Consider the following 12,733-nt stretch of genomic DNA (forward strand, 5'->3'; position numbering starts at 1 on the left):
GGCTTAAACTCTGAGCTTGGGCACTGTCCCAGAGCGTTTGTTTTCAAAGCTACTGCTCACCACTTGAACCACAGTCCACTTTTGGCTTTTAGTGGTTAAATGGAGATAAGAATCTCTTGAACTTTGCTGTTGGGCTGGCTTCCAATTATGATCCTTAGACAACAGCCTCTTGATTAGCTAGGATTACAGGCATAAACCACCAGTGCTGGGCTTAAAGTTGACTGTTAATTGTTCCTTTTATATGCAAACAACAAAATGGAAGTGCAAAATATTTAGTAAATTAGATATAAATATTTCAAATAGTCTATAATTCACACAAAGACTAATTTGGAAAATGTAAGTATACCAAACCATTTATTTAAAATAGGCTTCATGTAAACTTATCAAAGGATGCCCATTAAGCCGGGAGCTGGTGGCTCATGCCTGTAATCCTAGCTACTCAAGAGGTTGGGATCTGAGGATTGCTGTTCAAAGCCAGCCTGGGCAGGAAAGTCCTTGAGACTCTTATTTCCAATTAACCAACAGAAAATCAGAAGTGGCGGTATGGCTTAAAGTGGTAGAGTATCAGTCTTGAGCAAAAGAGCTCAGGGGTAGTGCCCAGACCCTTTGTTCAAGCCATACAACAGACAAAAGAAAAGAAAAGTCCATTAGTTATTTAGGATGGAAGGTAACAAGAAGCACTGAGGAGTATCTTGTACCTCATCTTGCAAAAGTTCAAAAAAATTTTTTTGATAGTTTGAACAGGATGGTCAAAAACTTCTAGATTCAAATTATCTTCCCACTTTAACATCCTGAATGCTTGGGCTATAGGTGTACACTACCACACCACCCAGCTCCATTTTTTTCTAGTAGCCTTCTAGGAAGAAATACAGAGAAATTCCATATAAAAATAGACCATAACTAGAATGATGTTTCATCAGCCAGACTTTGAATATTCTCTGAAATTTCTTGTCAGTTCATTTTCTGGCTCAATTTTCTTCTGAAAGTCTTCTTCATATTCAGTGTTAAAACCAAGGTCAACATTTATTATTTTGGTTTTGCTTTCCTTTTGGCTTCTTTATGTTTCTTCCGACAATCCTAGAAAAATCATAAAATCAAAAACCTCTATTAATAATAAATACTAATTGTTCTCAAGGTGTTCAATAATTACAAAGTAAAATTTTGATCACTATCATTGCCAGGGTTGTCAAACCCATTTTGGAAATGCTCACTGGAGTAACAGGGACCATTCAAACATTTGGCTGTACATGTTTAGGAGACCATAATTCAGTCTTTGAAAACCTCCTGATGTCCTGTTAGTCCTGCTACATTCTGGGAACAGTCACCCAACAAGCAAGTCTGTTTCCTCACCTGCAACAGTCATAGGTTTAATTAAAAAAAACCTTAATTCCTTCCAGTACTAGAATCATGAGAGTTTAAATCAAGTTCTCAGTTGTTATCCTTTCTAAACCTTCATCTCTTATTCCTGCTATTCTTTTTTTTAAGGTTTTTTTGTTTGTTTGTTTTTGTTGGTTGTGGGGCTTGAACTCTGGGCCTAGATGCTGTCCCTCAGCTCTTCAGCTCAAGGGGAGCACTCTACCACTTGAGCCATAGTGCCACCTCTTCCTGCTATTCTTAAACCTGGGAAATTTTAACACAAAAACAGCACCTTATTTACTGGAAGAGACAATCATGAGGGGAAACAATTACTTACCATTAGTAGACTATTTGTTCGGGCTTCCCAAGCATTCTTGCTCATATTATTTCCCACACCTCTCCAGAATAAGTCAGAACCTATAAGGGAAAAAAAACAAGTAACATGAGGTAGCCTGTTATAGAAATGGAAAACATTCTTGGGTTGGCATTACCGAGATCTTCAATTCTAGTCAAAACCATTTAAACAAATTTCTACAAAACTTTGAGCTAGAGTGACTTCTAGTTTTCTGATGATTACAGACTTTCCTGCCCAGGCTGGTTTCGAACAGCAATCCTCAGATCTCAGCCTCCTGAGTAGCTAGGATTACAGGTGTCACCGGCACCTGGCCAAACTTTAAACAATGTTTCTTTCAAAATGAAAAACTTACTAGAACTTTTACTGTTTATAGATCATTACAATTACATTATGTCTTTTTGTGTATTCTAAGCTTTAAGAAGCAAAGAATTCACTATCAGCCTCAATTTTTATGAGAACTTTTAGAGTACTGAAAAACTTACAAGTTTTATATGTTCGCATCTAAGCACGTCCTTATTAACAAAAGAGGCCCTTGTTGAGGATAATGAATGAGCAGAGAATTTGGTAACTAAGGAGCTCTTGAGTCTCCAGGAGCTTTACAAGTTAATATACACTAGTATGAAAGTAACATGGGGGCTAAACCATACAACATTACAAAGGATCAGAATTTTCAGCTGTGAATTATTGGACCAGTACAGAATGATAACAGGTATCCTATTGCCTTTTAATGGAAAAATGTACTTACCGTGAAGTCTTTTATCATTTTTAGAGAAAAAGAAAAATCTAGTGGTCTCATTTTCAGGTAATATTTCTTCTCTGAAAAGGGAGAAAAATAAAAAGAAACTAGTTAATTCACCTTATATATACATATATATGTGTACACACACACACACATACACACACACTTTTTAAGGCAAGGTATATAGCCATAATGGCCTGGAACTCACTACGCAGCACAAACTGTGATCCTCCTGCCTCAGACTTCTGAGAGCTGAGATTACCAGGGTACCAACATAATCATTTTAATTTGAATACCAAAGAAGACAAAATACATTGAAAATATAAATTATGCCTTAGAAATAGCTGCTATGTTTGGTTAATGTTGCTCTGAGTTAAAATGACTCTCCCTCTTTTTTTTTTTAAATTTTATTTTATTTGTGAACATACTGTACAGAGGGGTTACAATTACATGGATAGGATAATGCATACATTTCTTACCAAGCATTGCAGCCTCCTCCTTTGGTTTACCCTTCACATCCCTTCCCAGCCTCCCCCCTCCCCCCATCCCTAACTCTTTAATTCAACATTTTTTTTTTTTTTTAAATATTTGAAGCCTTGACAACAAAGACTTAAGTACAAATTATATCTTCCCCACTCTGGTCATTGATACTTGTACTCCCACAGTGCTAGGCTTTTTGGCAGTGCTCTCATGTAGAGGTACCCAGCCCACTGCAGCATTCAAACTCACTTTCCCAAGCACATCCGAGCCCTGCCTTTCCCCTGCCCCCCAATTCTGCCCAAATCTTGAGAAAAAAATAATTACACTCTCCATTATTAAAAGGCTAGAGACCTCTAGAAAAGGTCCACCGAAGAGAAGTCTAGATGCTTCCAAAATACTTCTGAAGGCATGTCTTACTCAGAGTTTACAATGATCAAATATACTGTTACACAATTACTTACCCAGGGTTGGGCTTTTCATTATCTATTTCTTCAGTAACATCCTCCTCTTCTGAACTGCTATCTTGGAAACGGGGATCTGCCTGCCAGACAGTCTTCCCAGGTTTCAGGGCTTCAACTTTATAGGTTTCTTTATTTTTATGACAATAAAAGATGATGAAGTTATAATGAGCACCCATGTATTTCTTTATACAAAAGTGATTACACTATATACACATGTAAATTTCAAATATATTATGTAGAATTCTACTTATAACCAGTTGAAAATAGGTAGTATCATTTTGCCCCTGGTGCTGGAGAAAATCTTTTCATGTGAGGCAAGTAGTCTACTACTGAGCTTCAGCCTCAGTTCCTATGTAGCATTATCTTTGTTAATTTTCAAGTACTAAAAGAAACCACAGTCTAATCTTGGCATTGATTGTGACTAGGCAAGGAATATAACAATAAGAAAAACATAAAACTAAAGTTTTATAAAAGAACAACACTTTTTTTTTTAATGCCAGTCCTGGAGTTTGAACTCAGGACCTTGAGCTTTTTTTAGCTCAAGGCTGGCACTGTACCCTCTGAGTCACAGCTCCTCTTTCGGCTTTTTGGTGGTTAACTGAAAATGTGAATTTCCTGGACTTTCCTGCCCAGGCTGGCTTCAAACAAGGATCCTTAGATCTCAGCTTCCTGAGTAACTAGAATTATAGGTGTGAGCCAATGGTGCCTGGCACCACACAATTTTTCAAAAAGAACAGAGAATAACCTTAACATCTGTACTATTGAGAGAAGTCTAAAATATAACAAAATTCAGAAAAACTAGGTTTTCTTCTGCTTGAGGAAAGAAATATATCTTGATGTTTTCAAGTCCCCAAACCTCTTTCTAGACTGCTGAAAAAGCTACTAGGCAACCCCTTACAAGTCTCCAGAAGTTTCCAACTACTAAGAATAATTCCCAGGTTGATGGTGAGTAGGACTCATTTCAAGGTCAATTTCTCATACTTGGCTCTCAGATTAAAAAAATTATTAAAAAAAATATATATAGCATTTGAATTAACTCTATACAAGAGACTTCAGTGTTAGAATGAACCTTTTCTACAAGAATATTATGTAATCAGAGCACACAATACACCACATAAAAAAACCCTGCTAAGCCTGGCGCCAGTGGCTCAAGCCTGTAATCCTGGCTACTCAGGAGGCTGAGATGTGAGAATCGCAGTTCAAAGCCAGCCCGGGCAGCAGCAAAGTCCGTGAGACTCTTATCTCCAATAAACCACTAGAAAACCAGAAGTAGCATTGTGGCTCAAGTGGTAGAGTGCCCACCTTAAGCTGAAGAGCACAGGGACAGTGCCCAAGCCCAGGGTTCAAGCCCCACAACTGACCAAAAAAAAAAAAAAACCCCAAAACTTGCTACATTGGTATAGTTCCTTTTGGAATAACATACATGTGCTACACACACTGATGCTATTTTATGTGCCAATCTTTTACACAGAATCACAAATTATTGTGTATTTCTGGATGGTCTACCCTGCTTTTTATAGAGAACTCCCAGAAAACTGAACATGAATTTTAAAAACTGAATAAGGAATAGGTTGCTAAAGAACCGACATTTTAGGCAGGCATGGTGATATACTTCTTTAGTCCTATAATATACTCATATAAAACTCAGGGTATTTAGATAAGAAGATTATGAGTTTGAGGCCATCCTTGGTTATATGGCAAGACCCTATATCATAAAAGAGTAGTTATTTTTCCCTGTGGCTGCTTATGGTTGAGATAGGATAAAAAATTGTAACTGATGGTAACACAGCCTACTCATATAAAACAAAGAAGGCTATCTATTTCTCCTATCATAAACAATAGTTTTGCATGTCATGGCATCTCTTATGGCACTTAAAGAAAGCTATTTGCTTCACATCTTCCTGTTTTTATGTAACAGAAGAAGGTATACAATCTTTTCCTTTTTTTGGTCGGTCCTGGGACTTGAACTCTGGGCCTGGGTGCTGTCCCTGTGCTCTTCAGCTCAAGGCGAGCACTCTACCACTTGAGCCACAACGCCACTTCTGGTTTTCTAGTGGTTTATTGGAGATAAGAGTCTCACGGACTTTGCTGCCCGGGCTGGCTTTGAACCGTGATCCTCAGATCTCAGCCTCCTGAGAAGCTAGGATTATAGGTGTGAGCCACCGGTGCCTGGCTAGGGATACAATCTTTTTTTTTTTTTTTTTTTTTTAACACAATACATGCTTTTATTACAAGGCTACTGAGCATACGAGGGAAATTCATCATTCAGTAACTACATCGAAAGCACAGATACTTGAAAAAAGGGAAAAAAGATTCATTAAATTATGATATGATTAAACTATGACCAGATAGAAAATTTATATAATAAAGCCAGAAAAAAGTTGTAAAATATAGTTTACAATAATTATTCACATTCAAGGCTGTACATCAATACATACAACAATGGTGGCCCCGAACATGAATTCAATCCAAATAATTCATATAAATTAGAATTTAAATAACACAGACTAAATTAGAGGCCAACCTTAGCCAGCAAATAACCTTATAAGAATAAAAATACAAAAGTGTATATCCTAGTATTATTGCATTATTTGTTTTCAAAAGTTTTTAAAAAATTTTTGCTTTGACTGTACATCACAGTTACAGCTACAGACCAGTAGGGATACAATCTTATTCTCTGGCTTCCCTACATATCTCAGCTAGCTCCCCACGTTTCTCCCTGAAATGTAAAAATAGTAATTTCATTCATCACATTTATGGTCATGTAACACTGAATCTCATATTATTTATCTAAATCAAGGAAATAGACCTTTATCCAGACAATAGTAAATCCAGTACAGTGAATAGACAAGCTTAATCTGCTCAAAATAAAAATGTGATAAAAAAGAAAAGTACCTTCATTTTCATCTTTAGTGTGTGAATCAAAAAAGGAGAATGTGAACCCGCTGGGCTGTGTGTCCCCACTTGTCTGAGCTGCAGAATTATGGCTTCCCTCTATTTCCCCAGCACAGTCCTCTTTCTGTGGTATGTCTTCTTCCTTTTCATTGCTATCTTTTGGAGTCTGGAATATTTCTTTCAAATCCATAGCAATATCATAATACATTTCTTTAGATACTTCAGGTAGCTTCTCAGCCTCTTCTCGTTTTTTCTTTCGCTTTGCTTTACTGCAATGACATATAAAAACATGAATATCATAAAGGCAAGTTTTGAAAAATTTGAAAAAATTATGTCACATCCTTGGATAACTTTAATTCCATCCTTTTAATAATTAAGATTTACAGAGAACCTTGACCAACAAACTTTTTATACAAAATGATCTCAAACAAATGCAAATATAACTTTTTTTATTGTGAAAATACTGTACAGAGGGGTTACAATTACATGGGCAAGATAATGAGTACATTTCTTATCAAGCATTGTAGCCTCCTCCTTTGTTTTCCCTTCCCATCCCTTCCCTCCCCCCCCCCACCGCCTCCTCTCCCAATCCTCCTCCCCCACCCCCTGCACCAAAGTTGTAAAGTTCGTTTTCGACATAATGACTTGTACATCTCATTGTTGCAATGGGTCCACCTGTTTCCCTATTTAAATGATTTGTTTTTCCCCTTCCCCTCCACAAATTATACCCACATCAAATACAGTGAAAGCAGGGGTTATACCATGGGGGAGGGACATACAAAGCAACAAAGAAATAATCTTATAAATGTGTTAGAAACAATCGCATCAATGAAAAAAAACATTTGAATACTTATCTTAGGGTTCATTTCCCTAACATCAACCTATCTGACCTTTTCTGCTTGAAATGCAAATATAACTTGATTCATATTCTCTCTCTTTCTTCCTCCCTCCCTTCCCCCCATCTCTTTTGTGCCAGTTTTGGGGTTTGAATTCAGGATCTGGACATTGTCTCTTAGCTTTTTTGTTGAAGGCTGGTGTTCTACCACTTGGCTTTTTGGTGGTTAACTGGAAATAATAGTCTTATAGACTCCTGCCTGGGCTGGCTTCTACCCATGATCCTCACATCTCAGCTTCCTGATAGCTAGGATTATAGGAATGAGCCGTCAGTATCTGGTACATTCTCCTATTTCTTATCTTCTAAATTACAATTCAGAAATTAATGAAACTATCAGCTGTAAGAAGTCACAGTCAATGGGCCTATATCCTCAGTTGCAAAAGGAACATAATAAATCAGATGCTTTCTATGATTTTAAGTTTTAAATGAAAAAGGAATCAACTATAATTCAGTTTTAAAAATGAAGTAGACATGTGCTAAATTTACTAGACTCTTTTGGAATTGTCTATATTGTCATGTCTGCTCTATATTTAGAAATGAATATACTTTTCTCTTTAATCTCAGACAAAAAGTAACATGGCAGTTTACAGCACAGAGTTTTTAGAAAATAAAAGATCAAAAAATACCCTTTCCTATTAGAGTTCACTCTATACAAGCCATAAAGTTGTTAAAGATCTAAAATGGGAAGAAGCAGGATATCCTGCCTGTTCAGAGTCAGAAACAGTTTATCCTTCAGAAAATGAACCCACCTGGTTAGTTTTAAGATAGATATACTTCTTGTGAAAAGGAGTCCTGTAAGAAAACGTCACACAGCAATTCTTTTTTTTTTTTTTTGGTTGGTCGTGGGGCTTGAACTCTGGGCTTGGGCGCTGTCCCTGTGCTCTTCAGCTCAAGGCGAGCGCTCTACCGCTTGAGCCACAGCTCCACTTCTGGTTGTCTAGTGGTTTATTGGAGATAAGAGTCACACGGACTTTCCTGCCCGGGCTGGCTTTAAACTGTGATCCTCAGATCTGGGCCTCCTGAGTAGCTAGGATTACAGGTGTGAGCCACCGGTGCCCGGCTCACACAGACAATTCTAATACTTATTACAGAGGTAGTATATGTGGCTTTAAACCTGGATCCCATAACTCCTTGATGCTTCTTTCAAGAGTTTGAAGTTAATTTACCTATCCCATGAACGCGGGCTAGTCTAAATGACTCAGAGAAAATGGAAAATAATCTCAAAGATTTAGTATGTGACTTCTGGCAAAAAGAGCCAGGGAAGAAAATGAAAGCACAAAAATGTTTATTACATGGTAGTAGAAGATTATATCAACACTATCACCTTTATTAATACAGAAAATAGAAATCCAAATAATTGAGATATCACTCAGATGTTAAGAAAGTGTTGCCATTTTCTGACAGTTTCTTTTTCTTTTTTAAAAATTTCTTTTTTTTCTTTCTTGCTAGTACTGGCACTTGAACTCATGGCCTTGGGCTCTTGCTTAGCTATATTTATTTATTGATGATTGCTGGTCCTGGGGCTTGAACACAGAGCCTGGGCAATGTCTCTGAGCTTTTTTGTTCAAGGCTGGGCTCTACTACTTAAGTCATAGTTTCACACCCAGCTTTTGTTGGGTAATTGACAGTTGCATGGACTTTCCTGCCCAGGCTGGCAGTGAACTACAATCCTCAGATCTCAGCCTATGAGCAACAAGGATTACAAAGGGATTTTAATTCAACATGTCAATTTACAAGTACAATGATCTTGATCAATGTTACTTTTGCTTCGTGTTTTTGCTCACAGCTGGTACCCTACTATTGAGCCATTTTGTAGGTCTATGATTTCTTTTTAAAGTGAAATGTGAGAGCTGAGACTAAAACTTTTTTTTCATAAGAAGCCAGGACCTCACAGTAATCCCCAGTTTCCAGAAGAAAAATGACATGAAATTTAAGGAATGTTTTCAGCTGAAGATCAAATGGATGACATTATCGGGAAAACATGATGTAAAGCATGGGCCATGTGTCAGATCACAACTGCTTCCTACTTTTTTTTTTTTGGTACTGGGCTTGAGCTCAAGTGCTGTCCCTAAGCTGTTTTGATCTAGGCTAGTGCTCTATCACTTGAAACACAGCTCTACTCCTGGGTTTTGGTTTAATTGGAGATAACACTCTCACAGACTTTCCTGCCTTCAAACTATGATCCTCAGACTCAGCCTTCTGGATAGCTAGGATTATAGGCCTCTGCTTCTTTCTTTCTTTTTTTTTTTAATAGTCTGCAATAAAGGAAAAAAATGATTTCACAGCATGCAAAAATTATACAGAAGCAAATTCCAGTGTCCACTAATAATTTTATTGAACACAGCCTCCCTTCATATGCTACTTTTCTACTATACAGGTAGCGGGGAGCTGTCACGCACAGAGACTGGCTTGCAACCTAACATATTTATTGTCATGTTTACTAATATATTTACTTCCCAGAAAAACCTGTAGACCTCAGTTTAAAAATAAATCTTTGCTTATGGATAGAAGCAAAAGGAAGAAAATGCATGGGAATGAAGGGAAAGGGATGACACTGACCAAAAAGCATTGTATTCATAACCTGACTTATGGAATTCTAACTCTTTGTACAACTACTTAATAACAATAAAATATGTAAAAAAAGAAATGGAAAATTAAAAAAATAAAATCCTACACAGTGCTAGGAAACATCAGCAGTCTGAACCAATGCATCTTAGAACTGTATGTTAACAATTTCAGAAACTAAGGTAAAAAGTAGCTCAATTTACCTGTCTTTGGGTTTATCATCCGTTTTTCTTTCATAAGTAGCATGGTCATGCCTTGTTGGGTCATAATGTATAACATCCCTATGTAAAAAGAAGGGAGGTTAGAAGAAATCCTCAGATCATATATGTAAAACAACTAATTGCAAATCATAATTTAAGACTAGGAAGACTAATTTGGGGGCAAAAATGAAGCTAAATAGAATCAAAGAAGAGAATTTGTTTTTTTGGGGGTGTTTTGGCCGGTCATGGGGCCTGAACTCTGGGCCTGGGCACTGTCCCTCACCTCTTCAGCTCAAGACTAGTGCTCTACCACTCGAGCCATAGTGCCACTTCTGGCTTTTTCTGCGTATGTGGTGCTGAGGAATAGAACCAAGGGCCTCAAGCATGCAAGGCAAGCACTCTACCACTGAGCCAACTTCCCAGCCCGAGAATTTGGTTCTTGTTAGAAGAGTATTTTTAAATTATCTGCTTTTGAATTTTCCTGAATTTTTCTGATACCTTAAAAAATTTAAACATACTAAGTTACATACACACAAAATGATATACTTCTGAAAATTTACATAAAATATTTCACTGGTTAAGTCAAGAGTTGAACAGAAGTAGTAGAGAAGAGAAAATGGGTCACATGTTGGTGACCAACCCTGATGATATCCCAGGGTTTCATTACACTAGTCTATCTAAATTAAACACTTGAAATTTTCCATGCTATAATTACATAGATAAATAATTTTATTTGTTTGTTTGTTTGTTTTTTGTTGGTCCTGGGGCTTGAACTCTGGGCTTGGGCACTGTCCCTCAGCTCTTCAGCTCAAGGCGAGTGCTCTACCACTTGAGCCACAACACCACTTCCAGTTTTCTAATGGTTTATTGGAGATAGGAGTCTCACGGTCTTTCCTGCCTGGGCTGGCTTTGAACCGTAATCCTCAGATCTCAGCCTCCTGAGTAGCTAGGATTACAGGCGTGAGCCACCAGCGCCCGGCTAGATTAATAATTTTAGAATTAGTACTTAAACAAGTTTACAATGGTTTAACAAATGGGAGAAATGCTATTATGACAACTATGTATAGAATAGGACATATCTATACATAGAATACATAGATAGATATCCAATCGATAGAATATATATAGAATATGTCTATACATAGATATAGAACATATAAAAATAATTTAAGATTAGTTTCTTAACAGGAATCACTGGGTTAAAGATAAGGCTATTATAAGAGGCCATACGCGTTGTCAAGTGCTTGTCCCAAGAAGCTAAAAATGACCTGGCTAGGCTGATTGACTCAAGGTCAATCACCTAGATTGTTTTTGTGTAAGTGTGGCTGGTACTGTGACTTTACCTCAGGGCCCAGGCACTGTCCATTAGCTTTTTGGCTCAAGGCTTGTATTCTAACTTGAGCCACACCTCTACTTGTTTTGGTGGTTAACTGGAGATAAGAGACTCTAGAACTAGATCTCCCATGGTTGACTTTGAACCTCAATCCTCAGATCTCAGCCTCCTGAGTAGCTAGGATTATAGTAGGTGTGAGCCACTAGTGCCTCGCTCAATCAAATAGTTATAGCTCAGTTAAGGCACTTATGGCAAAGAGAAATATGCTAGAAAGTCAGAACATAAACCATACTTAAATTTCTTAGCTGCTGGTCCCTTGTTTAGAGGGTTGTTCAAGCTGGTGTGTAAGACACTTTGCACAACATTCAGGGCTTTCTTTTTTTCTGCAGCAAGTTCATCCTCCTCAGCACTTCTCTTTTCATTTACCTCTTTGAGGAAAAAAAGGATAAATTAGAAGACCATATGAAGTACATAAACAAAACACATCAAGATAGGATTAGAGTTTCACCAGATTTTTTCTCTTCTATCTACAAGCACAACAAATTCCGAAATCACTTGACTAGCAAACAAAATGTTCTACATTTATTCCCAATGACAAATGTAAAATTTGGACTTAATGACTTTAGCAGCAAGTCCATGGCAAGTGAAGACTGAAAAATGTAACACAGCAAGCTACTAATTATAAAATTGGAAAACTGATTTTTAAAAAATATTCTAAAGGCATTAAAATACTCTAAAAGTATTTAAAAATATTCTAAAAATAATAATCTTGATTGCATGTAAGTAAAATTGATAGTGAAAGATGGCAATTTATTTATTTATTTTGTTCCAGTTCTGGGACTTGAGTGCTATCCCTGATCTTTTTCACTCAAGTATAGTACTTTACCATTTAAATTACAGCTCCACTTTCCAGCTTTTTGGAGGTTAATTGGAATTTAGTCTTACAGACTTTCCTGCCCAGACTGGCTTTAAACTGAGATCCTCAAATATCAGCATTCTAAGTAACTAAGATTGCAGGCATGAGCTACTGTTATCTGGCCATAAGAGATGGTAATTTAATAATGGTTACAGAAATATTGGTATTACAGAAATAAAGCCATGTACCCTACAAATAAGGTACCACTGAACTCCATAAGCTGTCACTTTAAACTACTGGAAACAAACAAATACCAGAGAACAAAACTAGTTTGGATAACAGAAATGTGAAAAAAGCCCAAGCCGGTTTCTTCCAAATTAATTCTGGAAATCAACAACCAACAGAAACTAGGGAAAAAAATGACTAAGGGTTCAAAGCAGAGTCTTCAACCCTATCAAGAAAAGTTTTATAAACTATTTGGAATATAGGTGGGCAAACAAAGTAGAGTCTCAGGAGGAGAGCACGCAGAAACAAAACGAGCACATATGATAAAATAAAAAAGTATGAAAAAGCTTTCCAGGTTATAACATAATGAAAA

At 37.1% G+C, this 12,733-nt stretch overlaps 1 protein-coding gene across 3 annotated transcripts in view; it reads right to left on the minus strand.

The window, feature by feature from the left end:
- Window positions 1-335: 335 nt before the first annotated feature.
- Window positions 336-12,733, minus strand: part of Nol8 (nucleolar protein 8) — a 31,045-nt gene continuing 18,647 nt past the window's right edge. For all 3 annotated transcript variants that reach the window (XM_070033263.1, XM_070033265.1, XM_070033264.1), the window contains 7 exons: window positions 11,572-11,707; window positions 9,950-10,027; window positions 6,287-6,555; window positions 3,392-3,518; window positions 2,457-2,527; window positions 1,694-1,773; window positions 336-1,077 (listed from right to left, as the gene is read on the minus strand). In XM_070033263.1, the coding sequence (XP_069889364.1) occupies window positions 1,027-1,077; window positions 1,694-1,773; window positions 2,457-2,527; window positions 3,392-3,518; window positions 6,287-6,555; window positions 9,950-10,027; window positions 11,572-11,707 (812 nt within the window). In that variant the 3' untranslated portion in view covers window positions 336-1,026. The remainder of the gene's footprint in view (window positions 1,078-1,693; window positions 1,774-2,456; window positions 2,528-3,391; window positions 3,519-6,286; window positions 6,556-9,949; window positions 10,028-11,571; window positions 11,708-12,733) is intronic.

Source organism: Dipodomys merriami, unplaced genomic scaffold, assembly GCF_024711535.1.
Source record: "Dipodomys merriami isolate MVZ:Mamm:240054 unplaced genomic scaffold, mDipMer1.0.p SCAF_22, whole genome shotgun sequence".
NCBI lineage: Eukaryota > Metazoa > Chordata > Mammalia > Rodentia > Heteromyidae > Dipodomys > Dipodomys merriami.